This window comes from Morus notabilis, unplaced genomic scaffold (assembly GCF_000414095.1).
Source record: "Morus notabilis unplaced genomic scaffold, ASM41409v2 Scaffold267, whole genome shotgun sequence".
Lineage (NCBI taxonomy): Eukaryota > Viridiplantae > Streptophyta > Magnoliopsida > Rosales > Moraceae > Morus > Morus notabilis.
The window spans coordinates 19,482-44,390 of NW_010359574.1; the positions used below are offsets into that span (position 1 = coordinate 19,482).

The 24,909-nt window shown below is 34.3% G+C and overlaps 3 protein-coding genes across 3 annotated transcripts; 2 read left to right on the top strand and 1 right to left on the bottom strand.

The window, feature by feature from the left end:
• Positions 1 to 266: 266 nt before the first annotated feature.
• On the bottom strand, positions 267 to 1,999 carry LOC21389375 (60S ribosomal protein L14-2). The gene is made up of 5 exons (XM_024163406.1): positions 1,898 to 1,999; positions 1,662 to 1,763; positions 1,267 to 1,396; positions 1,017 to 1,129; positions 267 to 535 (listed from the first exon to the last, which is right to left on the bottom strand). The coding sequence occupies exons 1-5, from the start codon at positions 1,898 to 1,900 to the stop codon at positions 479 to 481; spliced, it is 405 nt and encodes a 134-aa protein (XP_024019174.1). The 5' UTR covers positions 1,901 to 1,999; the 3' UTR covers positions 267 to 478.
• A 9,099-nt stretch (positions 2,000 to 11,098) lies between these two features.
• Positions 11,099 to 21,299, top strand: LOC21389376 (TBC1 domain family member 15). The gene is made up of 12 exons (XM_024163403.1): positions 11,099 to 11,194; positions 11,662 to 11,809; positions 12,089 to 12,184; positions 12,312 to 12,415; positions 12,947 to 13,158; positions 13,284 to 13,406; positions 13,484 to 13,572; positions 14,194 to 14,299; positions 19,963 to 20,060; positions 20,242 to 20,502; positions 20,596 to 20,679; positions 20,914 to 21,299. Exons 2-12 carry the CDS (start codon positions 11,702 to 11,704, stop codon positions 20,926 to 20,928), a joined length of 1,296 nt encoding a protein of 431 aa, XP_024019171.1. The 5' UTR covers positions 11,099 to 11,194; positions 11,662 to 11,701; the 3' UTR covers positions 20,929 to 21,299.
• Positions 21,300 to 23,526: 2,227 nt separating this feature from the next.
• Positions 23,527 to 24,782, top strand: LOC112090938 (CRIB domain-containing protein RIC7). Its single transcript, XM_024163395.1, has 4 exons — positions 23,527 to 23,593; positions 23,699 to 23,799; positions 23,957 to 24,056; positions 24,262 to 24,782. Exons 1-4 carry the CDS (start codon positions 23,530 to 23,532, stop codon positions 24,780 to 24,782), a joined length of 786 nt encoding a protein of 261 aa, XP_024019163.1. The 5' UTR covers positions 23,527 to 23,529.
• The last annotated feature ends 127 nt before the right edge of the window (positions 24,783 to 24,909 follow it).

The following is a 24,909-nucleotide window of genomic DNA, read 5'->3' on the forward strand; positions in this document are numbered from 1 at the left end:
TTTGATCGGTCAAGATTATGTTTGAACTTCGAAAGTAAGAAGCAATATAAACACTCAGTTACTTTTTCCAAATGCCTGTTAAATTACGCTTAATAGTACTTATTAAGCGTAGTTTCCACCCCACCCCCCCCCTTGAAAAGGCCTAGTTGTTTATTTATATTACTTTCACGTGTAACTTAAAGCTTACATGCGATAATATTTCCATGGATTTGCAAGAACATATACTACGAGACAACACACAAAATATAAAAACCAAAACCAACGCGTTAGCTTAAATGCGAAAGCAAGCTCCATTTCATTTCAATAACAAAAATACATTGGTATCGTCAATATATCAATCTACAGTTCAAAGGCTGTATAAAAATAATGTCGTACCAAAATGTCGAATTTGCTAGTTCCTCCTACAGAACAATACATAAACAGAAACAATCGAAAAAATGAAACCAAGCAAAATTGTAACACTGAAATAAATGCGGATTCAAACTGCACTTTCCTTTTTAAGTTTTGCTAGCTCCTGCCTGATGAGTCCACCTCTCTGCACATAAGCAATTAGCAAAACATATTGAGACCTTGACAACAACAATCCACAAAATATGTTATATACAAGTTAAAACACTCGAACAAATAGATATATACGTATATAAGTTAAGCTGTTCACAAGCATGAGCCCTTGGCCGCTCGTTTAATTATTTATTTATTACCAAAACCGGAAAAGCGCTATGTGTAGAAATAAACTTATTCAGTGAACATATATATATATATATTGTACATATATATAGCGCTTAAAAGTTCTAACAATTTGAATCCAAAAATTAGAACATATTTGAGTTATGTTGCCAGGGCACTTGTAAGTCAGAAATCATTAGGATTAACACTAACACGCCTGCTGGACCTTATGCAAACTGAATCAAAATTATCAATATGCAATGAAAGTGAAATAAATAGCAATCTTAATTTGTAAGACCGATCAAAATGCCAAGAAAACAAATGTAGAAAGTTAGTCGACCATCGCTAACCTTTATCTTTGCCAACATGAGCTTAAATCGGTCGAAGTCTTTAAGGGAAGCCCTTCTCTTTTGCACAATCAGCTTCCTGCCCCAGGAACTGTTCTCCCACTTGTTCTTTACGTCTGTCATCATCATTCAAAAGCTCAATTTCATCAAACATGCATTAAAAAATATATGTCTATATGTGTGTGTGTGTGTGTAAAGCAGGAGTAAAAAAGTTCAGATCTTTAAATTCGTTAAGAGTTCACTCAAAGCTCACCAGCGGCTTCGATGGCAGCAATTAGAGTCTTCTTCTTAGGCACCCTTTTAATGTCAACCTTGATATCCGTGAGAGAAAGACGCTTGAAGTTCATTTGGGCCCTCACCATGTCAGGGGCATCAACAAGAGCCTGGACAAAAATATGATAAGACAAGATATAGCATTTGACATAAGAAACAAATAAATTATATTACAAAATCCAGAATAAAAAAAATCATGGCAACTAAATACTTAAATCACCAAACATCCATTCACTTTCTTGTACAGTTTTAGCAAAAAAAAAAAAAAAATGCAAAACAAATTTACGAAAAAACTAATGTCAACATATATAATAATAACACATTAGAAATTAGAATTGTAATCATAAACTCTGAAGAATAAGGCAAAAAAAAAACCCTGTTTTGATCGATAACGTCAACGATGACGACGAGTTTGCCATAGTCTTTCCCGTAGTTAACGAGAGCCACTCGCCCGATCTCCACGTACCTCTTGAACACCTGCAATTGCAAATCACACCCAGTACCAATCAATTCATCAACAAATATGCTTTCAAATTAAACAAGAGAAATTTTCAGAATCCAGTGTTTCATTTATTTCGTTTTCCTGGAAGCCAAACAGAGGGCACACTCACCATTTTTGTGTTGCGAGTGCGGGATCTGAAAAAGAGTCGGGACGGGGGAGTCGAGGCAAGAGAGAGAGCTAGGGTTTCGACCACCACATGTAATAGGAGGCCTCAACCAATCGGATTTTTTAAGCCAATTTTAAACGATGGTGCTTTTTATTTTCATTTTGAAATTCATGATGACGTGTTCGCTTTCGTTTTTGGATTTTTTATGATATTATTTTATTTTTATGCATAACTAGAACCATACATTTTTTTTACTTGCGAATTTCTCCGGTAATTATGTATTATTTTCTTGAGAATTTTTCTGGTAGAATAAAAAAACAAATTATTAATAATTTTTTATTTTTTAATCGTTAAATTTATATTAAAAATTATTTGTTCAACATATATTTTTAATTTAGTGTGATTTTGACCGTATATAATGATAATAAAAATTTATTATTTTTTTTAATAATTTATTATTTTTACTATATTTAGGTCTCGTTTATTTCACCGATTCGAATTTTCAATTTTAGTTTTTTACAATAAAAAACTCTCAAAAATTGTCACATTTAACTTTTTCTGTTACAGTAAAAAGCTCTAAAAAAATATTACGTTTCAGCTCAAATTAAAAACTCGAATTCGTAAAGTGAACGAGGCCTTAATGATAATAAAAATTATTATTTTCTTTAATAATTTTACTATCGTTCAACCGAGAATTTAGTATACTAAAAACAACTAACACACTAAATACTAATTGTGATAGCCTCAATTATTAACCTATATATTACTTTCTTAAACTCCATATCTCTAAATAATACAATAACTTTTTTGTATCTTGAAATTTTCATTCACTTTAGAATGAAAATATGACAAACTCTTTTTAAAAAAAAAAAAAATTAACAATAAATATATTTACATTGCAAAGTAAAGTTGCTTATTAAGACCATCTCTAATGTAATGTTATAATTGATGTGTCAATTATAAATTTAACATTTAAGTGTTAAAAAAAACTCTACAATGTAATGTTATTTGTTGTGCAATTTCACATATATTATACTTTATGGTAAAATTCTTACCAAGTACAACGTATGAGAATTTTGACATTTAATTGATATTGGTTAAAATGTTTACTTTTTTTTTTTGTAATCATTGCAATTTTTACATTTTTAATTATTTTAAAGGTAAAAGTTTACTTTAAAACTTTTAAAGCTTAATTATTATAAAAAAAAAAGTGGGTTTAGTATTTTAAATAACATTATACATTTGAACAAAAATAAAAAATACATATCATATCATACTTTTTTATGTTAAATATATAATTAATATTAGCATTTGCATTGAAAATGGTGACGGCTAAAATTGACAAGAAGGCCTGCTTTTTTTTTTTTTTGGAAGTTTGGGAGCCTGTTAAACAAATTTTCTGAAATAAAGACTCAAGCGCCAAGAGCTCAAAAGTTTAGAACCCAGAGCGCAAATTTCCAAGAGGAATGAAGAAAGGATACCAAACTACGAAAAATCATCCAAAAACGATAATAAGATTGAAAAAACAGTATGAAAATATAAACGACAATACTCCAAAACGTTGAAAATAAACGACGTCAACATAAAAATGTAATTACAACACTATGAAAACGACAGTAAAAACAAAATGACATCAAACGAAAATGACAGCCACTGGAAAAGAAAATAACTTTAACAAACGACACCAAATAGTGAAACCACAATACTATCAAACGAGAATAAAAGCAAAACGACAACAATATAAATGAAATTAAATTTAAGAAAATGACTTCAAAATAGAGACGAAATGAAAAAATGACATCAAATAAAGACAATATCAAACTTTTTTTTATGGGAAGGACAATGATAACGAATAAACACCGTGAAAGTGAAAAATACCACCAACTTACAAAAATAAAATAAAAGAGAACGACACATTTCTTTTTTTTTTTTTTTTGAGTAACATATCACTCTTAATGTCGATTAGCCAATCCAAAATAAGTCTTCTTATTGGGAAAAAAAATCAAAATTACGTTTTTATTGATTATAAAAATAAGTTTTAGCACTTGTGCCCCTTCTATATTTTGTAGTTTGACATTTTCATCGTTGAACTTTTTTCTAATAGAACTTTTAGAAGAATAGTTGATAGTTGATATCAACTCTTTGGGGTTATTCTTTTCACAACTTAAATTTTATTGCTATAATATTTCTTGTTAGAAAGATTGTAATATGTCTTGATCAAGATCACAAGTTGTTTGAGTATTAAAACATGAAAACTCGTGTTAAAGGGACTTCAAAAGTTGTAGCAGAAAAACTGCTTTGATTCGGCCAAACCGGCTGCAGTCGAAATATTTTGGGTGCAGCCGAAATATTTTGGCTGCAGCCGAAACATTTTGGGTGTAGCCGAAATATTTTGGTTGCAGCTAAAATGTTTGCATGTCTCGGGTTTGTTTGCGGCTGTAGCAGGAAAACATCCGCTGCAGCAGAAAATTATGCAGAAAATAATGTTTTCATGAGTTTATGTGATCTAAAACGTTTCGAACCATTACATCCATTAATGATATGTTTTCATACATATCTAAACACTAATTAGCAATAGATATAACTATTGTAATAGGTGTATTAATCCATGAAAATATACCTTTACATTGAAAAGGTACCTTTATGTGAATGGTTGTTATGTTTAAAGATGATACATTCATTCATCAAATGACACCTCTATCTTTATTAATTCTCCAGAAAATTTACAGACTTTATTCATGTTCTAAAACTCAATATTATTGCTAGATATTGTGTTTAAGAGTTTGTTGTATTTTGGGGGTAATTTGCCATTAAAATCATTAGCAAACTTTGAGAAGTGAGGGCAAATAAAATCTTAAAAGAAAGTATTCTTATACGTCTCAAACCCTATCTTGTTTCTGTATTCTTTTCACCCTCTACACTCAAATTTCTCCAACAATCTTTAAGGTTTTAAGTTCCTGCAATGAAGGTTGAAAAGAACATGACGTCTTTCCTCAATCCGAATGTCCAACTTGATAGATTTGACGGTATCAATTTCACCTGCTGAAAAGGAAAGTTGTTCTTTCTTCTCACCATGCTTAAGATTGCCTATGTGCTTGATCCGAAGTTGGAGCCTCTTCCGGAACCGAAGGAGGATGATTTCGAAGACTTGAAGGCTGCAAGGAAGAATCATGAAGATGATGAAGTCATGTGCCGGGGTCATATTCTCAACACTCTATCCGATAGACTCTACGATCTCTACAACTCGATGGAGTCTCCGGTGGAGATTTGGAACGCTCTCGAATACAAGTACAAAACTGAAAAGGAAGGTACGAAAAAATTCATCATCTTGAAATTTCTTGAATTTGTCATGGTTGATACCAAGTCCATTCTAGATCAAATACATGAATTGCAAGTCATTGTTACTAAGCTTCGTTAATTGAAAGTTGAAATTTCTGAATCATTCCAAGTGGGGACAATTATTGCTAAATTGCCTCAAAGTTTGAATGGTTATAGAAAGAAACTCTTTCATATGAGAGATGACATAACTTTGGAGGAATTACAAAAACACTTGAGGATCGAAGAAGAGACTAAGTCTCGTGATCTCAAGGGAAAGATTATTGATTCCTCTAAGGTTAATATTGCCGAAGCTAGTAAGTTTTCCAAGAACTTCAAAGTCAATAATGACAAGAAGTTCAAAAAGCCCGGTAATGGCTAAAAGAAATTTTCTGAAAATTGTTTCTTTTGTGGAAAGAAAAGCCATCGCCAAAATGACTGCAAACAAGACGAAAAATGAAGAAGTTAACACCAACAAGGCCAATATTGTTGAAGAGAAATCCAAAGACATTTGTGCTATGGTCTCGAAAATGTAAATTGGCATGATTACCGAAACTAACATGGCTGCAACAAATTCCTCTGAATGGTGGCTTGATTCCGGTGCCACAATCCACGTTTGTAATGACAAGAATTTGTTCTCATCATACAAAGTGGAAAAGGAAGGACAAACGGTTCTCATGGGGAATAATGATGTAGCGAAGGTTACCGGGAGAAGAGTGGTGGAGATCAACTTTACTTTCGAAAAGAAGCTTACTTTGAAAAATGTTCTTCATGTTCCTGACATTAGGAAAAATCTTGTATCCGCTAGTCTAATGTGTAAGAATAGGCTTAAGATTGAACTTGAGGGCAATAATTGTATTGTATCTAAGAATGAGGTCTTTGTGGGAAAGGGATATTCTTGTGATGGCATGTACAAACATAGCATTAATAATAAAGATGATGTGAATTCTCTTTATATTGTTGATTCTTTTGATGTTTGACATGCACGTTTATCACACTTAAATTTTAAATCTTTGAAATATATGTCTAAACTGGTTTAATTAATTGTAAAGATGTTAAAAATGATAAGTGTGAAATTTGCATACAAACAAAGATGACTAAGAAACCCTTTCCTAGAGCCGAACGAAATACACAAATATTGGATATGATTCATACCGATATTTGTGAGTATAATGGGCTTTTGACAAGAAGAGGAAAGAGACACTTTATCACTTTCATTGATGATTGTTCTAGATACAATTATGTGTATTTACTTAGAACAAAAGACGAAGCCTTTGATAAATTTAAAGTGTATAAGGCTGAAGTTGAGAACCAAAAAGATAAGAAGATCAAAATGGTTCGAAGTGATAGAGGTGGTGAATATTTCTCAAATGAATTTGATGCCTAGAGCATGGTATTATTCACCAAAATTCAGCCCCTTTCACGCCTCAACAAAATGGATTGGCTAAAAGAAAGAGTATGATTTTTACTGATATGATTAACTCTATGCTTCTTAATGCTAAATTGCCTAATAATTTATGGGGGGAAGCTTTACTTACTGCATGTCATGTTCACAATAGAATTACATCTATAAAAACACATGTATCTCCATACGAAATATGGAAAGGAAGAAAACCAAACTTGATGTATTTAAGGGTGTAGGGCTGTCTAGCCTTTTATAGAGTGATTGACCATAAATCATCAAAGTTAGGTGCTAGAGGAATTAAAAGTGTTTTCGTAGGATATGCTGAAAATTCCAAGGCTTATAGATTATTGAATCTAGATTCTAATGTCATTGTGGAATCAAGAGATGTTGAATTTATTGAGAACAAGTTTAGCCTTAATTCTTCCACGTAATTAGAATCAAATGTTAATCAACCATGTGTTGACATTCCTGATACCTCCACTAATAAAAAGAAAGAGTCTATGACATTTTTCGAACCGAGAAGAAGTCAACGTGAAAGAAAAAAAAAGGACTTAGCACCGGATTTTATTTCATCTCAAGCTTTAACCTTTTTGGTTGAAGGAGATAGAAATTGTGTACTTAATAAAATACAATTGTTGCTTAATGTAGAAGAAGATCCAAAGACATTTAGTGAAGCTATGTCTTCTAGGGATGCCTCCTTTTGGAGAGAGGCTGTAAATAATGAAATGGATTCAATTATATCGAATCAAACTTGGATCTTGGTTGATCTTCCTTCAGGATCAAAACCAATAAGCAACAAATAGGTGTTTATAAGAAAGTACAATACCAATGGGTCTATACAAACATTCAATGCTAGATTGGTAGCCAATGGCTTTAAACAAAAGCATGGTATAGACTACTTTGATACATATGCTCCAGTAGCTAGATTGACATCCATAAGAGTTCTATTTGTAGTTGCATCAATATACAATTTGCATGTGCATTAAATGGATGTTAAGACGACTTTTTTAAATGGTGATGTTGATAAGAAAATCTATATGGAACAACCCGAAGGGTTCGTATTGCTTGGAAATGAAAAGAAGATTTGCAAGTTAGTCAAGTCGCTTTATGGTTTAAAGCAAGCACCAAAACAATGGCATGAGAAAGTTGATAATGTCATTTTATCTTATGATTTTAAGCATAATAATACGGATGAATGCATATACTCTAAATTTATAAATAATTTTATTACGATTATATGTTTATATATTGATGACTTGCTTATCTTTGGAACAAACATGCAAGGGGTAAATGATACCAAGAAATATCGAACTTCATAATTTAAGATGAAAGATCTTGGTGAGGTAGATACTATCTTAGGTGTAAAAGTGAGGAAGCATAGTGGGGGTTACTCGTTGTGTCAATCTCATTATATTGATAAGGTGCTTCTTAAATTCAATCATTTGAAGTTTAAAGAAGTGAATACCCCATATGATTCTAGTATTAAATTACTAGAGAATGCAGGCCGAGCGGTTGCACAGCTTGAATATGCTAGTGCGATTGGTAGCTTAATGTATACCATGCATTGTACAAGACCCGACATAGCATTTGCGGTATGCAAAATGTCTAGGTTCACAAGTAACCCAGGTGTTGAACATTGGAATGCAATTGGATATTGATAAGGTGCTTCTTAAATTCAATCATTTGAAGTTTAAAGAAGTGAATACCCCATATGATTCTAGTATTAAATTACTAGAGAATGCAGGCCGAGCGGTTGCACAGCTTGAATATGCTAGTGCGATTGGTAGCTTAATGTATACCATGCATTGTACAAGACCCGACATAGCATTTGCGGTATGCAAAATGTCTAGGTTCACAAGTAACCCGGGTGTTGAACATTGGAATGCAATTGGTAGAGTACTTGGTTATCTTAAAAGAATCATTAATTTGGGTTTGTCATATAACGATTATCCGGCAGTACTTGAAGGGTACTCGGATGCAAGTTGGATAACAAGTGCAAGTGATAACAAATCCACATCCGGTTGGATTTTCACAATTGCGGGAGGAGCCGTCTCTTGGACTTCTAAGAAACAAACGTGCATAACTCATTCTACGATGGATAGTGAGTTTATAGCACTTCCCGCTGCGGGCAAAGAAGTGGAATGACTGAGAAATCTATTATTTGATATTGAGTTGTGGCCACAACCGATGCCATTTATTTCTTTGTACTGCGATAGTGAAGCTACTTTGTCTAGAGCTTATAACAAAGTTTATAATGGAAAATCTAGACATATTAGCTTGAGACATGAATATGTGAAATAGTTAATAACCGATGGTGTTATCAATATTGGTTATGTTAGGACAAACAAGAACCTAGCGGATCCTTTGATAAAAGGTCTTTCAAGAGACTTAGTTAAAGAAACATATAGTGGAATGAGACTGAAACCTTTCTTTGAAAGAGTCACCGATGATGGTAACCCAACTATGTAATAGTTGTACCACTATTCCATAGTTAAATGGGTAAGAACAAGTCATTGTTATGTGACCGGTTTAGCACCGAAATTTAATTAGTCACTTCCAAGATGTCGGTGCAAAATAGCTATGTTATTGATGTTGAGTTTATACTCTTAATGGAGTTCGAGTCTCATAGTAGCTAGAGATATAATTCGAAACTTCACCTAAGTGAACATAAGGAATGATGCCGTTCCTAACGAGACCGTGGTTTAGTCTCGTAAATGTTCATGAATCCAAGATAGAGCACAATTCCGGAATAGTGCTAAACGATTGGAACATATTTTAAGTCTGAGATAACACATATGTGATATATTTTTGGTATTTGCTCAAGAGACAAAGTTTAATGCAAAACACATTGTTGTCTTGTGAATACTTTGAAGTATAGTCACTAATTAGAGGTTAAAATCGAAAGATACCTTCATGTATGTGTGTGTTTATCATTGTTAATTCTGAAGAAATATAACAATCTAGTTGGGGATTGTTAGAGAGATTGTAATATGTCTTGATCAAGATCACAAGTTGTTTGAGTATTAAAACATGAAAACTCATGTTAAAGGGACTTCAAAAGTTGTAGCAGAAAAACTGCTTTGATTCGGCCAAACCGGCTGCAGCCGAAATATTTTGGGCTACAGTCGAAATATTTTGGCTGCAGCCGAAATGTTTGCATGTCTTGGGTTTGTTTGCGGCTGCAGCGAGAAAACATCTGCTGCTGCGGAAATTATGCAGAAAATAATGTTTTCATAAGTTTATGTGATCTAAAACATTTCAAACCATTACATCCATTGATGTATGTTTTCATACATATCTGAACACCAATTAGCAATAGATATAACTATTGTAATAGGTGTATTAATCCATGTAAAGATACCTTTACATTGAAAAAATATCTTTATGTGAATGGTTGTAATGTTTAAAGAAAATGCATTCATTCATCAAATGACACCTCTGTCTTTATTAATTATCCAGAAAATTTACAGACTTTATTCATGTTCTGGAACTCAATATTATTGCTAGATATTGTGTTCACGGGTTTGTTGTATCTTGGGGGTAATTTGTCATTAAAACTCATTAGCAAACTTTGAGAAGTGAGGGCAAATAAAATTTTAATGAAAAGTATTCCTATACGTCTCAAACCCTATCTTATTTCTGTATTCTTTTCACCCTCTACACTCAAATTTCTCCAATATTTATTTCATAAAAATTTAAAATTAACTTTTTTATTATAATATTTTTCTCTCACATACTTGTGAAAAGAACAACCCATTTGTCTTGATAGAAATTAAATCATAGGAACTTTTATGACCAGTTCAAGAGCTAAATTATAATGTACATTTATTTGTATGTACATACTTGCATATCATAACATATTTGCACATATGTGTGTACATTTTTAGTGACTAAAGTGTTAAACTATGAGAATTTAGGAGGATACACCAAAAAAATATATTGTGATTCTGTCCAAAATTTAACCTTCGTAATTGGAGTTCATTGCTATTATTTTGAAATGAACTCCAATTACGATTCATTTTAAAATAATATCAGTGTGTTTAATTGGTGAATTTATATTATGATTCAGATCATAATTCATGACTCATTATAATATTTTATCTCATAAAAAATATACATAAATTAAATTATAATTTTAAATTATAATTTTAAATCTATCAACTAAATATCTACTAAATCTTCCCGAAACAAATGTTCAGATTCAAAAGTCCTAAACCACAAAAAAGTTAGGGGTGTAGGTGCTAAAAACCGATAAAAAGAGGGTTTTTTTTTTTTTTTTTCCAAAAAAGTAACGAATAAGCAAAGCCCATCGAAAGAGGACAAGACAAAAGACATCTCAGCGATGGATTGTCAAATCAAATAACCGCTAAAATAATTCTTACGATCGTTTCCTCTTCAGAAAAAACCAAAGCCAAAGTCCTTTTTTTTTTTTTTTGGGAGAAATCTTCAATATTATTCTTTGCGTCTTCAATCTTCATCGCTTCCATCTTACTTGCTCTCTGATTTTTATCATCTCTCGACTAAAAACCCACATGGGGATTATAGAATTTGCAACCTTTTCTTGAATGCTCTGTTCAAAGGTACAAAAGACAGGATTTTTTTTTTTAAATTTTTGTTTTCTCCTGTTTCGCGATCTTCTGTAATGGCATGTTAATGTTTCATTACTTCGTTAATAATATGCAGAAAGTATTGGGTCTTCTTCCTTTGTTACAAAAGTTAAACCCAAAGGATTGAATCTTTAACTCGAGAAACTAATTAAAAAAAAAACAGATTGAATTTGTTGTATAGAGAGATTATGGTTTGGAAATGTCAAGAATACAGAAACGATTTTACAACGTGAAATCTTAGGATTTTTTGAAATTGTACGCAGTGATGATGATGGGTATTTGATCGTCTCGAGGTTTTCTTTTTTTTTTTTTTTTTTTTTTTTTTTTTTTTTTTTTGGGGGGTAAAAAAAAACTTTTTCTTTGGGTGGTCAAACTACAAATTTTCATAGAGTTATGCGTTTGAAGAGGCTGGTGATGAATGTTGTTCTTTGATGACACAGTCAAAGAGGAAACGGAAAGAGATTGCTTTGGTTGTCAGAAATGGCAGCGCTTTTCATGAAGAAAGCTTCCACAGCTGAATTGGAGACTTTTTATCCAATTAGACCAGAATGCCAAAAAGATGTCCCCAAAACCCGTTTTAAGCTCAGGGTAGGCATATTAGTTTCTTCACTTCTTTTAATGACTTTTCTTTTTTCTTATTGGGCTTTATTTGTATCAACATAATAGAATCCATACTCGTTATTACCTGTAAGTGCTGGTTTTACCATTATGGATATCTTCAGTACTTAGATACTGAAAAGTAGAGTATTTTGATACCAAAGAAATTGGAATTTTCTTTTCCTTTTTTGCTTTTAATAGTGTGAACTGTGAAGAGTTTTTAACTGAAATATGTATGCTTTGAAAATATGTATGTACTTTCTTTGACAGGCAGGGAAAACCCTCAGCGCCAGAAGATGGAAAGCTGCCTTCTCTCAGGATGGTCGTCTGGATATAGCAAGTGTGCTTAGAAGAGTTCAACGAGGGGTAAAGAAAACTTGTGGTGTTTTTACGTGTGTTTCTTTGGCTATACAACTGGGACCATAAACCATAGTTGTAGGCTGTTGAGTTTTAACTTGATTTTTTGTTTTTTGTTTTTTAATTTTTGTGCCAGGGTGTTCATCCTTCCATTAAAGGGGTGGTCTGGGAATTCTTGTTAGGTTGTTATGATCCAAATAGCACCTTCGAAGAACGAAATATTCTCAGGCAACGCCGGAGGTAAGGTATTCATTGGATTGGAGTTTGATTCCTTAGGAGTCTATTTTCTCCCTCTTAGCTCATAGCTTATATAGTTCTGAATAATTTTACCTATTATAAGAATCGCTCTGAGGCTATTTTAGCTCCAAGTTTTAGATTTTTTTTTTGGGTAATAATTGGATTTGGGATCAGGTACAGTTTATGATAAGGAATAAACTGTAATTTATGTCGTGCCTGATTCTATGCTGGAGTTGGAGAGAGTTGCTTGTGAAATGTACATCAATGCCTCAATGCTGGAAGAGGTGGATTTGGAATGGCAGCCTTTGCTTTAGGAACTTTTTAGATGCTTTTTAATCTAAAATGCTTGCTTTTCTTGCATCTTGGTAGTCTTTCTTTGTATAATTCCCGTGCATTTGGGTTCTGAACTTTCGCCTTTTCTTAATATTTTGTTTGTATCTATGAAAACAGAACAATCTTGAAGTGTTGTTTCCAATGACATCATATTGCCACCTCTCCTCTTTTTCTTCCTAATAATCACATTTACCACTTTAGGGACCAGTATCGCACATGGAAAAATAAATGTCAAAAAATGGTCCCAATTATTGGTAGTGGAAAGTTTGTTACGACACCTATCATCACCAATGATGGCCAACCGATGGAAGAATCAACAAGTGACAGTACGAGAGATGACGGTGTTATGTCTACATCTTCTCTTAATTCAGACAAAAAAGTGATTCAGTGGAAGCTTTCCTTACATCAAATTGGTATTTATGTGTTCAGTAACTCCATTTCTTTTCTTTCTCTCTTTGTTTATTTTTTATTTTTTGTTTTTGTTTATTTTTTTCTTTTAGCACGTGTATGACTGAAGTGATGGAATTTGGCACTGTAGGTCTAGATGTTGTGCGAACAGATCGAGTACTTGTTTTTTATGAGAGCGAAGCTAATCAGGCCAAACTTTGGGATGTTCTTTCTGTTTATGCTTGGTTGGACAATGATATTGGTTATGTCCAAGGTGAGTTTTCATGAATTATCCTCTAAAACTGGTGACTGTTCTGAGAAGACGACTATGATTTGGTTCCTTTTGAACAGGAATGAATGACATATGCTCACCGATGGTTATTCTTCTTGACGATGAAGCTGATGCATTTTGGTGTTTTGAACGTGCAATGCGAAGGCTGGTATTTCTTTTATCTATATACTATCTTGCTCCAGTTCTCAATTTTAAGTTTGCATAGTATTCCTTGCCATGAATTTGTCATGAGCTATAGCCAACAATTCTGATAGGAACCAGCAATTTCTTAAGACATGCAGCTTTATTGAATCAAAATAAACTGAAGAAACACAAATATAGCAGCATTCGAGAGGATGCAACTATCCCAAATCTTGGTTTCCCAAACCCTAAAGAATTCTCAAAACTCTCACAAATCAGACATAATCCTTCCACTCGCTGCTAACCCCTTTTTATACTAATAACTACCTTCTAACAAATTGCTAAAATGACCATCTAGTCCATTAAACTAATTACCAACTCTATTACATTACCCAGTACCTAACAAATTCCAGTCCAGTAGCTTTAATGATCATTCAAAATAAAAAGGTGGGATAACAGCCAAGTAACTCCATAAGTCTATATATACTTTGACCCTTCTTTGCATCATGAAGAGAAGAGAATACGTCCTCGCGGTCATTAATACTGAACAGAGCTATAGATACGAGTACTCTCATTTCTTGCATGATTGGAGCTTTTATTTATGTTTGTTTATGGTAAAATTAAGACTCCTGCTTTGTTTTGATAACAGAGAGAAAATTTTAGGAGCAGCTCAAGTTCCATAGGTGTGCAAGCTCAGCTGTGTACGCTCTCCCAAATAATCAAAGCTATAAATCCTAAGCTTCATCATCACCTTGGTACTTGTTCTTGCTCCTATTTTTTGTTATGATTTCTCTAAACTTATCATGATTGGAGGGCAAGCTTAAGTTATGAAGGCCTCGTTCATTTCATTAGTTCGAATTAGAACTCAAGTTTTTGCTACAATATTTTTTCTCACAAAAATTCAAATTCAACTTTTTGTGCTACAGTATTTTCTCACATAAATTCACTTTTTAACTCGAATCAATGAAAAGAACGAGGCCGAAATAAGTGTCCATGATGACTGATAATCGCATCCCTGCCAATTTTTTTTTATCAACTATAAATTACTTTCACAACTACTTTGGAATAAAGGTTCTTTAGAATTCCATGACATCCCAATATAGAGATGTAGCCGAGTATGGAATAATTGTGGGGGAAAGTTATTAGTTGACTTTGAATGATTTCACTAAAGTTTTGGGATAGGTGATTAGGCAGTTTCCCTCTTTTTTGATTTGTTTCCTTATTTATCTTGTTTCCTTTTATTTGTTGTTCCCTGGCTTATCTATATAAGGAGGCCGGTGTACATGCCTAGGAATATGAATGAGAGAACTATAATTTTCATTCTTCTAGCAGTGTTTATCCTCTAGTGCTATCTCCTCGGGTTCTTGCTATATGGTATCAGAGCCAGTTTAGTCTGGACATTCTTAAACTCCGAGTTGTAGATGGCAGCGTATAGGAGGGCTTTGACTAGAGCAAGCGGAGGCAATGTCCCTGAGGAAAGTTCCAACACCTCTCGGGCTACCTCCACAATTGCTCCCACTGCTATTTCTCAACCCACTTCCATGAACCCCGAAAGTTCTAACCATATCTCTCTACAAATTACCACCCACAAATTAAATGGAAAGAATTTTCTTAAGTGGTCTCGTTCAGTGTTGATGGTTTTACAGGGAAGAGGAAGATTGGGCTACTTGGATGGTTCAATTCCACAGCCCAAAATTGAAGACCCTTCTTATGCGAATTGGGAAGCTCAAAACTCCATGGTGATGGCTTGGTTGATTCACTCGATGGAAGACAACATTGCAGATACCTACGCACTGTTTCCCACGACAAAAAAAATCTGGGATGCTGTAAACTTGGCCTATTTCGATTTAGAGAATGCCTCACAGATGTTCGAATTGCGAAACAAGGTGAGAAATCTGAAACGAGGGGAGTACACAGTATTATCATGAGTTGACAAGACTTTGGCAAGAATTGGATCTCTTCTCATTTCCATCTTGGAAAGACCACGAAGATGCAGTCTTGTATAGAAGGATGATAGATCAGGACTGGATATATGATTTCCTTGCGGGACTTAATAAAGACTTGGATGAAGTCCGTGGCCGATTGCTAGGAATGAGACCTCTGCCCCAAATTGAAGAAATTTTCGCTGAGGTGCATAGAGAAGAAACAAGAAAGAAGGTCATGCTTGGAGGAAATATGCAGAATTTAGAGAACTCTGCACTTGTTGTTCGTGAACATGGACAGGAGAATCCGGGGGAAGGAAAAAATAACAAGAAATGGTGCGAACATTGCAAGAAACCTTATCATACCAAGGAGACTTGCTGGAAACTACATGGCAAACCGACCAACTGGACACCTCGGAACCGTGGACGTGAAGGAAAGGGATTTCAGGCAGCAGCCGAGAAAACTGATGAAGAATTAACCACTACAGCACCGGTTTTCTCCAAGGAACAACTGGAACAATTAAGGCAGATGATGACACAATCATCTTCCCACTCATCATTTCTCATGGCTCAAAGAGGTAAAGCATTAACTGTTTTTTGTGGCTTGGCAGAAAAAGAAGAACCATGGATTATTGACTCAGGAGCAACGGACCACATGACTGGTTGTGGTAAACTTTACACCACATATATTCTCAACGCTGGAAACTGCAAAGTGCAGATTGCCGATGGGACCTCCTCTGTGGTGGCCGATACTGGGACTATAAGAATTGGACCTAGTGTCACATTAAAAGAGGTTCTCCATGTGCCAAATCTAAGTTTTAATTTTTTGTCCATAAGTAAGATAACCAAAGACTTAGACTGTGAAGTAATTTTTCTGCTGTCTGTTTGTATCTTTCCGGACCGATTATTGGGAAAGAGGATTGGCAGTGCTGAAGAGCTGGATGGCCTATACTACTTTAAGGATGATTCTGGCGTTAATGGGAAAGCTCAGATGGTTACAAGCAATTCTATCTCTAGAACTCAAAAAGTTATGTTATTGCATTATAGATTAGGATATCCTAGTTTCCCTTATTTGAAGTTTTTGTTTCCATCTTTGTTCAAGAATAACGAAAAATTTCAATGTGAAGTTGTTAATTAGCAAAGCACACTCGTGTTCATCTCTTTCCTTTACCATACCGGGCATCAAAACCATTCATTCTTATTCATAGTGATATTTGGGGACCTTCTCGTATTTCAAGTCTTACCAACAAAAAATGGTTCATAACCTTCACCGATTACCACACACGTGTCTGTTGGGTTTATCTCCTAAAAGAAAAATCCGAAGCCGGGAATGTTTTCAAAGAATTTCATGCAATGATTAAAACACAATTTGATGAGAATATTAAATTCTTGAGAATTGATAATGGCACCGAATTTTTCAATGCCATGTTAGGGGAATTTGTGAGAAATAATGAAATTATCCATCAAAGCTCATGTATTGATACACCACAACAAAATGGAGTGGACAAGAGAAAAAATCGTCATCTTTTAAAAGTTGCCCGGTCATTACTGTTTACAGCAAATCTTCCTAAACATTTTTGGGGTGACGCAGTTCTAACTGCAACATACTTGGTAAATAGGGTACCCTTCGAGTTCTCAAATTTCAAACACCGATAGAATGCCTGTACAAATCCTACCTAGAGGCTCGTGTTCCATCTTCTCTAGAGTTGAAAGTGTTTGGTTGTGTTGCCTTTGTCCATAACCTTGATCCTAATCGAGGGAAATTAGACCCTAGAGCTCATAAATGTATTTTTTTGGGGTATTCTTCAACTAAAAAGGGCTATAGGAGCTACTCCATAGAAAAGAGGAAGTACTTTGTGTCTAGGGATGTCACCTTCTTTGAAGATCAACATGCATTTACCAAAAATTTCCTTCAGGGGGAGAAAATATAGGAAGATAATTTTTGGGAGAAGTCAAAATATCCTGTAGTTCCAAACTCCAAATCTTTGGACCTCAAGTCTTGGGAATTTTTTTGGGATTTTGCTCCTCCTCCAGAAATTACAAACCGTGAACTTAGGGATTCTAGTCTTAATGAAACATCCCCTGAAGTAGAGAATCATGGTAAAAAGTTTGAAAATATTCATGGCTTAAATCAGACAGATCCACCTATTATAGAGCCTGAAAATTTCCCGACCACTACCGTAGAAAATTCCACTAAAATTCCGGATAATGTTCAGTCAAACCTACCCGTACTCGAACCACCTGGCTATGATCAACCACACACCATCACAGAACAGGTAGATAATCCTTCACAGCCTGACAATCCCACACAAGTTCAAAACCTTAGAGCACCAAAGTCTATAATGCAAGAACATAAAAAAATTAAGGAGGGTGGTTTGCGACCATTTGATCTAACCTATTCATGCAGGAAGAATCAAAAAGTTGGAGAAAGCCAGAAGGTTACTCACCACCAAGAATCTGACCCAGAGTCTGGCCTTGAAGGGGAGATGGAGGATTTAGGCATTCCTTTTGCTCTGAGAAAGGGTACCAGATCCTGTACCAAACACCCTATAACCAAATGATGTAGGGTATGATCATTTGTCAGGGCCAATGAAAGCCTTGTGTCTAATATGGCAAGTGTGGAAATATTGAGAAATATCCAGGAGGCAATGGAAAAACAGAATGGAAACAAGCTGTCTTGGAAGAAATGGGAGCTCTAAAGAAGAATGGCACGTGGGACATTGTGAAAAAACCCAGAGATAAGATTCCAGTTGGGTGCAAGTGGGTCTTCACAGTCAAGTATAAGGCATATGGTTCAATTGAGAGATATAAAGCTCGGTTGGTGGCTAAGGGCTACACATAGACGTATGGAATAGATTATCAGAAGACCTTTGCACTTGTAGCCAAAATTAATATTGTTCGAGTTCTGTTGTCTCTAGCAGCAAATTTGGATTGGCCATTGCAACAACTTGATGTGAAAAACGCATTTCTTAATGGTGACATGGAGGAAGAAGTTTATATGGAGCTACCGCCCGTGTTCAACAAAGAAAGAAGGTGTGATGAAGTGTGCAGGCTGAAGAAATCACTATATGGCCTAAAGCAATCACCACGAGCTTGGTTTGACTGATTTACTAAGGTGATCAAAGAGCAGGGATACAAGCAGGCTGCAGGTGATCACACATTATTCTATCAACATAAGGATGTTAAGATTACAATACTCATTGTGTATGTTGATGACATTATTTTGACTGGAAATTGTCATGAAGAAGAACAAAGACTTAAGAGGAAGCTGGCAGAAGAGTTCGAGATTAAAGACCTTGGAAGCCTCAGGTATTTTCTTGGAATGGAGATTGCTAGAAACAGAAGTAGCATTTCAGTCTCACAGAGAAAATATGTACTGGATCTCTTGAAAGAAACCAGGATGTTGGGTTGCAAGCCAGTAGAGACTCCTATAGAACCAAATAAAAAAAGAGAAGTTGTAAGGGATAATAGTCCTGTAGACAAGGGCCCCTTTTAATGTCTAGTTGGGAGACTTATCTACTTGTCTCATACTAGACCTGATATAGCCTTTGCGGTGAGTAAAGTTAGTCAATACATGCATTCTCCTGATGAAGAACATTTAGAAGCTGTCTATAGGATTCTGAGGTATTTAAAAGGAACACCAGGACGAGGTTATTCTTCAAGAAAGGAGAAGATAGAAACATAGAGGTCTATACTGACGCAGATTGGGCTGGCGATGTTGAGGACATAAGGTCTACCTCGGGGTATTGTACTCTTGTGTGGGGTAATCTTGTAACTTGGAGGAGTAAGAAACAAGTAGTTGTTGCTAGAAGTAGTGCAGAGGCGGAATTGAGATCAGTAGCACATGGGATTTGTGAGGGTTAGTGGCTGAAAATGTTGTTAGATGAGCTGAAGGTTGGAGTTATGCTACCTCTACGTGTCTACTATGACAATAAAGCAACCATAAATATCTCACATAATCCTGTTCATCATGACAAGACCAAGCATGTGGAAGTCGACCGGCATTTCATTAAAGAAAAGATAGAAGAATGAACTATTTGCATGACATATGTTCCTACTGATGGACAAGTGGTTGATATTCTGACCAAGGGATTGGCTAAACCCTTGTTTGAAAAATTGATAGACAAGCTAGGTATGTACAATGTGTACTACCCAGCTTGAGGGGGAGTGTAGCCGAGTATGGAATAATTATGGGGGAATGTTATTAGTTGACTTTGAATGATTTTCCTAAAGTTTTGGGATAGGTGATTAGGCAGTTTCCCTCTTTTTTGATTTGTTTCTTTATTTATCTTGTTTCCTTTTATTTGTTGTTCCTTGACTTATCTATATAAGGAGGCCGGTGTACATGCTTAGGAATATGAATGAGAACTATAATTTCCATTCTTCTAGTAATGTTTATCCTCTAGTGCTATCTCCACGGGTTCTTGCTATAAGAGAAATATTTACAAGTATGTTAAATGAATAGAATGACAAGACGTGGTGCTTAAACTTGACAGAGGATCTGGATGGTGGGGAGTATTTGTTTGCGTTTCGCATGCTGATGGTACTTTTCCGGAGAGAGTTTTCCTTTGTTGATGCATTGTATCTATGGGAGGTAAGAACGAACTAGTATACCAATTCTCATTTAACCCTTATGAGTTTTTTGTCTATAGATACTAACTTTCTGTTGGGAGGCCAAAAACCAAGAATCTTTGTGTAATTTAACTAAGTTGGATCTCTGGTTTTGCTTTTCATTCATATTCATATTTTAAGACAGTAATGTAGATTGGTTTCAGCTGATGTGGGCCATGGAGTACAATCCAAACATTTTCTCATTGTATGAAGGCTCAACTGCCGGTGCCGGTTCAGATACCTGTACTGCATCTGAAGTAGATGACAAAGTGCTAAAGCAGTGTGGCAAGTTTGAAAGGAAAATTGTAAAGACGGGATCTTCAGATCGCCATAGTGCACTTGCAGTTTTTCTTGTTGCAAGTGTTCTCGAGACCAAAAATAAGAAGCTCTTGAAGGAGGCAAAGGGTCTCGACGATGTCGTCCAGGTCCTTCTCTCCCCACCAAACACTGTAGTCAGAATTCGCCCGTTGCTTGTTTGCATCTTCATTTAACTTTTTTAAATGTTAACTTCGTCTCAGATCCTAGGTGGAATAACTGGAAATCTCGATGCTAAAAAGGCATGCAACGAGGCATTAAAGATTCACAAGAAGTACCTAAGCAAGGTTTACGTTTTATCCTTGTCATATTTTTAATTTTATTTTATTTTTTGCTCTGACGTCATATTTTTAGTTCATCTTCATATTTACGAATGGGGTTAAGATAATGCAAATAAACCCGGACCTTTTTCTGAACATTTACTCAATTTGTTAGGACGTGACAATTATGTTTATTGAATACTGTGGTTCTCTGGAGTCTTAATCTAAATGACCTTTTTGTTGACTTCTTTTTGCATGCAGACCCAGAAGACGTAGATTTCTTGGGCTATCAAATAATGGTGAAGTCATATTTGACTGCTTCAATTTGCTGATCAGGCAGTACCCAACTTCTCTGCGTTGGGTTTTGCATTTTTTTTTTTTTTTAAATCATTCATCTCCTCGTTCAATTTTCTTAACGAGAAGTTGAACAATTTTGATCCTTTAAAAAACAGTTTTGTATAGATAATTCAGATAACAATTCATTTGCAGCATTTTTAGCTGCGTGCTTCTGTAAAGCCTTCATCTTCCAGGCTCAGAACCATTGTTTGCGAGGATCTTTTGTGGCGTTTTCCGCAAAATTTGTCCTTTTCGTATTCAATTTCCAGTTAAAGATTTTAACTGATGAAAACTGAGCAAAGACTTTTGATAACGTAAGCTTGGTCTTTATAAATTGAGCATTGATTTGTGTGTGTGCGCACGTGTGTATAAATATATATAAAGCGAGTTTTCTTGCAGAAAACCATAAATTGTCGAGTTTTCTTCGATAATAGTATTACACATGCCAAGTTTTACCTTTTTTTTTCTTTCTTTTTTGGAAGCTAGAAACGTTAGTATGTTAAATAATCTAGTTCCAAACAAACTAAGAAATCATAATCTAGTTGCAGGCCAATGTTGGACATTGGAAATTGGAATGGACACTGTGAGAGCTTCTTGGTCGGCAATAAATTTGTCCTTTTTATTTATTTTTTTTTTCCTGAACCATAATCTTTTCTAGGATTGCTGAAATTCAAAGCAGTATTGGAAATAACAAGTTCTTTACTTTTCTTGTTCTGTATTGCTTCCCTTTCTTGCTTTTTACGTTGAAAGTGTCGGCTACTATTAATGGAGTTTATATAGCCTGAGCCCCTCATGTGTAATGGCTTTTGTAATTTTCATTAAAAAAAAAAAAAAAAAAAAACTAGATTTAATTTCCCGAAAATCAGCTGACTTGATTTGATATAGGACTGTGAAGAGATGATTACCTAGGAACTCGCATTACTATGAAAGCAAGCAAAACACAAAAAGGGTTATCCTTTATATATAGAGAAGAACAAAAAGGATACACGTCCGTACATTTTCCTTGTTAGGCTCAGGACAAATTTGTTTTGCTTTTGAGTACCATTTGGCTGCTGTTCTCAAAAGCTAGAGAAGTTTTTCTCCTTTTTGTGAGTCCCAAACACATGTGGACTCCGGTTGTTATTGTTTTGTACTTTTAAAATCAGCTTTATGCGTATAATAAAAATTAATTTTAGTGTTTAATAAATATTTTTAAAAGTGAATTTTAAAACATTTTTAAAAAATTTACAGTTAAAATCATAACAGTCTAAAAGTAATTTTTATTTTTAAATTATACGAGAATTAATATAGTATAATTAATAAAATTTTTATATTACTTATAATATCTCTAATAAAATTTAAATTTTATAATCTTTTTAATATAAAATTTAGATTCGTAATATAATATAATAATATAATATAATGTAATAATAATATTAATATTGTAAAAAATAATATCATAATTATATTAATAATTCTATATTATATTTTTAATTTTTATAATTATATTTTTAATTTTTGAAAAGTTTTAAATGTCTTTTATAGGTGATTCAATTAGTTTTCTCGACTTTTATTTTTTTTATAAGTTTTTATCGTATCTGATAATACACCTTATTGCTAAAAAAGTAAGTAACAAAAAGCTTAAAACATTAAGAATTCTTATTAAGAATGATATCCATTAATATAGTAAGAAAATATAATAGTAAAGAGAAATTGATAGACCACCCTCTCTTTTTTCGAAGTCTTTGGAAGAACTTTTTTTTTTTTTTTGGGGGGGGGGAGAAAGCGAGATTATCAAGAAAGAAATCTTCAGTTATAAGAATAAAAATAAGTGTTTGGTAGTTATAACATAAATTAAGCATTTTTTTCTTTTGTTATTTTTTCAATTGAATAATTATCCGAAAGAAGAAGACAAGATGTTTGAAATGAAATATCAAATATGCCACAAGAAACATTTCAAAGAATAAACAGTCAATTGCTAGAAAAAAAAAATCACTTTAAAAATTATTATTGAGAAAAAAAAAATCTTTTAATACTAGTTATTGTTTTATTAGTTTTACCGAGTGGATTTGTTTGTTTTTTTTTAGAAAATAAAACCAATTAATATGTTGAATATTTTGAGGCGTAAAGGTAATTAGTTAAAAAGGGTTTCTAACAAAAGAACTTTGAGGTGTAAATCAAATTAGTTAATGATCCTAACAATAAGGGGCCTTGACTTAAGGAGGACCTTAGACAGTTGCCTTAATGGCCTTACCTTGAGCCTGCGTTCGTTTATGCAAGTTCTTTTTCTTTTTCTATTTTTTTTTTTTTTTTTAGGGTTCATGGGAATTCAGAAGAATTTCATTCTGAATTCAACGTTTTATGGGTATGTAAATCTTGAGTCGATTCAAATTTTTCTCTTAAAATTCTATCCTAAAAAAAAAAAAAAAACACAAATCTGACCATCAAGTGATTTTCTTCTTGTTTTGGCAGGGACAAAACTTTCTGCGTCACGTCTTCCAAGAAGGCTATGGCCTAATTATTGTTCATAGTACCAAATAACAGTTTGTATATCTCGTAGAAATGTCCAACAACAATAAGATGAAAGGCTTGTTAAAGGGCCTAAGATACATCTCTCAAATATTTGGTACGTACTTGTACATTATTTAACTTAGAACCCCACAACTTCTTGTGCAATTGCAAAGATGGCTAAAAATTATATAGGGCGTATAATTAATTGTTTGGCATGCAGATAATGAAAAAGAACCAGAAATGCAGATTGGTTTTCCCACAGATGTAAAGCATGTGGCCCACATAGGATGGGATGGTCCCTCTGTAAATTCTCCTAGCTGGGTAAATCTTAATTGCTGTCAATTTTTGTATTTTGAGTCAAATTACTGAACAATGATTCTGAAATTCTGTGAACCTTTGCACGCATGGAAATTTTCGTCTTGTTTTTTGCTCAATAAATCCTTTAATGACAAGTTTCACTAGGCCATATTCTCTGCAGATGAGCGAATTTAAAGCTCCAACTGCATATGCATCGGCACCTTTGAATAGCAATGGGGAAGCTAGAGATGGCCCTAATTCTGCCAGATGGGTCTCTGGAGGTAATTAATATCATTCTCTCTCCTTTTCCCTCAAATCAAGGGGTTACATTTAGTCAAGTATGTGCATTTGGTATAATTGCATGAGATTAATTGGTTTATGAGTGTTGATGCTTGGTTTAATCATAACCTTATATTTTAATGAGTATTATTATGTTATTATTTACGATTACACCGCTTAATTTTATCGTTTACGCGCGATGATTAGATACTAGTCGGAGAAGTGGGCGGGTCCCAAATTCTCCGGTGAGGGACTTGCCTGACTTGCCTAAGGCATCAAGACGCCTACAATCAACGGATGGTGCTAATAGTGGAATTGAGTCTCCAACTAGAGAAAAAGTAGAAAAGACAAGACAGCGGCGTTCTTCAAAGAATGCAAGCAGGGATCCGACCGATAGTCCAAGACAGGGTCGTCGATCCATGGATTCGAACTCTGGGGTCGAATCGCCGTCACGAAACTTGCCTGACGTTCCCAAGAAAAGTCAACGGAAGAAATCCAAAGACGGCGGAGGCTCATCGAGATCAAGATCAAAAGCGCAAGCCTCACCAGCTGATCAATTAATGGAAACATTCTCGGATCCTGGATCAAATCCAGGTGATCAATTAATGGCACCATTCTCGGATCCTGGATCAAATCCAGAATCCGCCGAGTCCAAGGGCAATGATCTTAATTGTCAAAAACCACCAATATTGGATGAAGCCAAGGAAATCAAGGGATTGATTAGATGAAGTTCATGGTAAAATTACTTGTGTGCTATATTTGGTAGCTTTAGTTTTTTTTTTTTTTCTCTTCTTCTTTTAGTTAAGAAACAAAAGATTTTTCTCTTTTTTTATGAAGCATTGTATTATTTTACTA

Excerpts from the sequence above, each read along its gene's own strand:
- LOC21389375 (XM_024163406.1), bottom strand. Across the intron at positions 1,130-1,266 it reads TGCTGCCATCGAAGCCGCTG|ACGTAAAGAACAAGTGGGAG; the intron begins GTGAGCTTTGAG and ends TGATGATGACAG. Across the intron at positions 536-1,016 it reads TCATGTTGGCAAAGATAAAG|AGAGGTGGACTCATCAGGCA; the intron begins GTTAGCGATGGT and ends GCTTATGTGCAG.
- LOC21389376 (XM_024163403.1), top strand. The coding sequence starts at position 11,702 with ATGGCAGCGCTTTTCATGAAGAAAGCTTCCACAGCTGAATTGGAGACT. Across the intron at positions 12,185-12,311 it reads TTAGAAGAGTTCAACGAGGG|GGTGTTCATCCTTCCATTAA; the intron begins GTAAAGAAAACT and ends TTTTTGTGCCAG. Across the intron at positions 20,503-20,595 it reads GTCTCGACGATGTCGTCCAG|ATCCTAGGTGGAATAACTGG; the intron begins GTCCTTCTCTCC and ends ACTTCGTCTCAG.
- LOC112090938 (XM_024163395.1), top strand. The coding sequence starts at position 23,530 with ATGTCCAACAACAATAAGATGAAAGGCTTGTTAAAGGGCCTAAGATAC. Across the intron at positions 23,594-23,698 it reads ATACATCTCTCAAATATTTG|ATAATGAAAAAGAACCAGAA; the intron begins GTACGTACTTGT and ends TTTGGCATGCAG. Across the intron at positions 24,057-24,261 it reads TGCCAGATGGGTCTCTGGAG|ATACTAGTCGGAGAAGTGGG; the intron begins GTAATTAATATC and ends CGCGATGATTAG.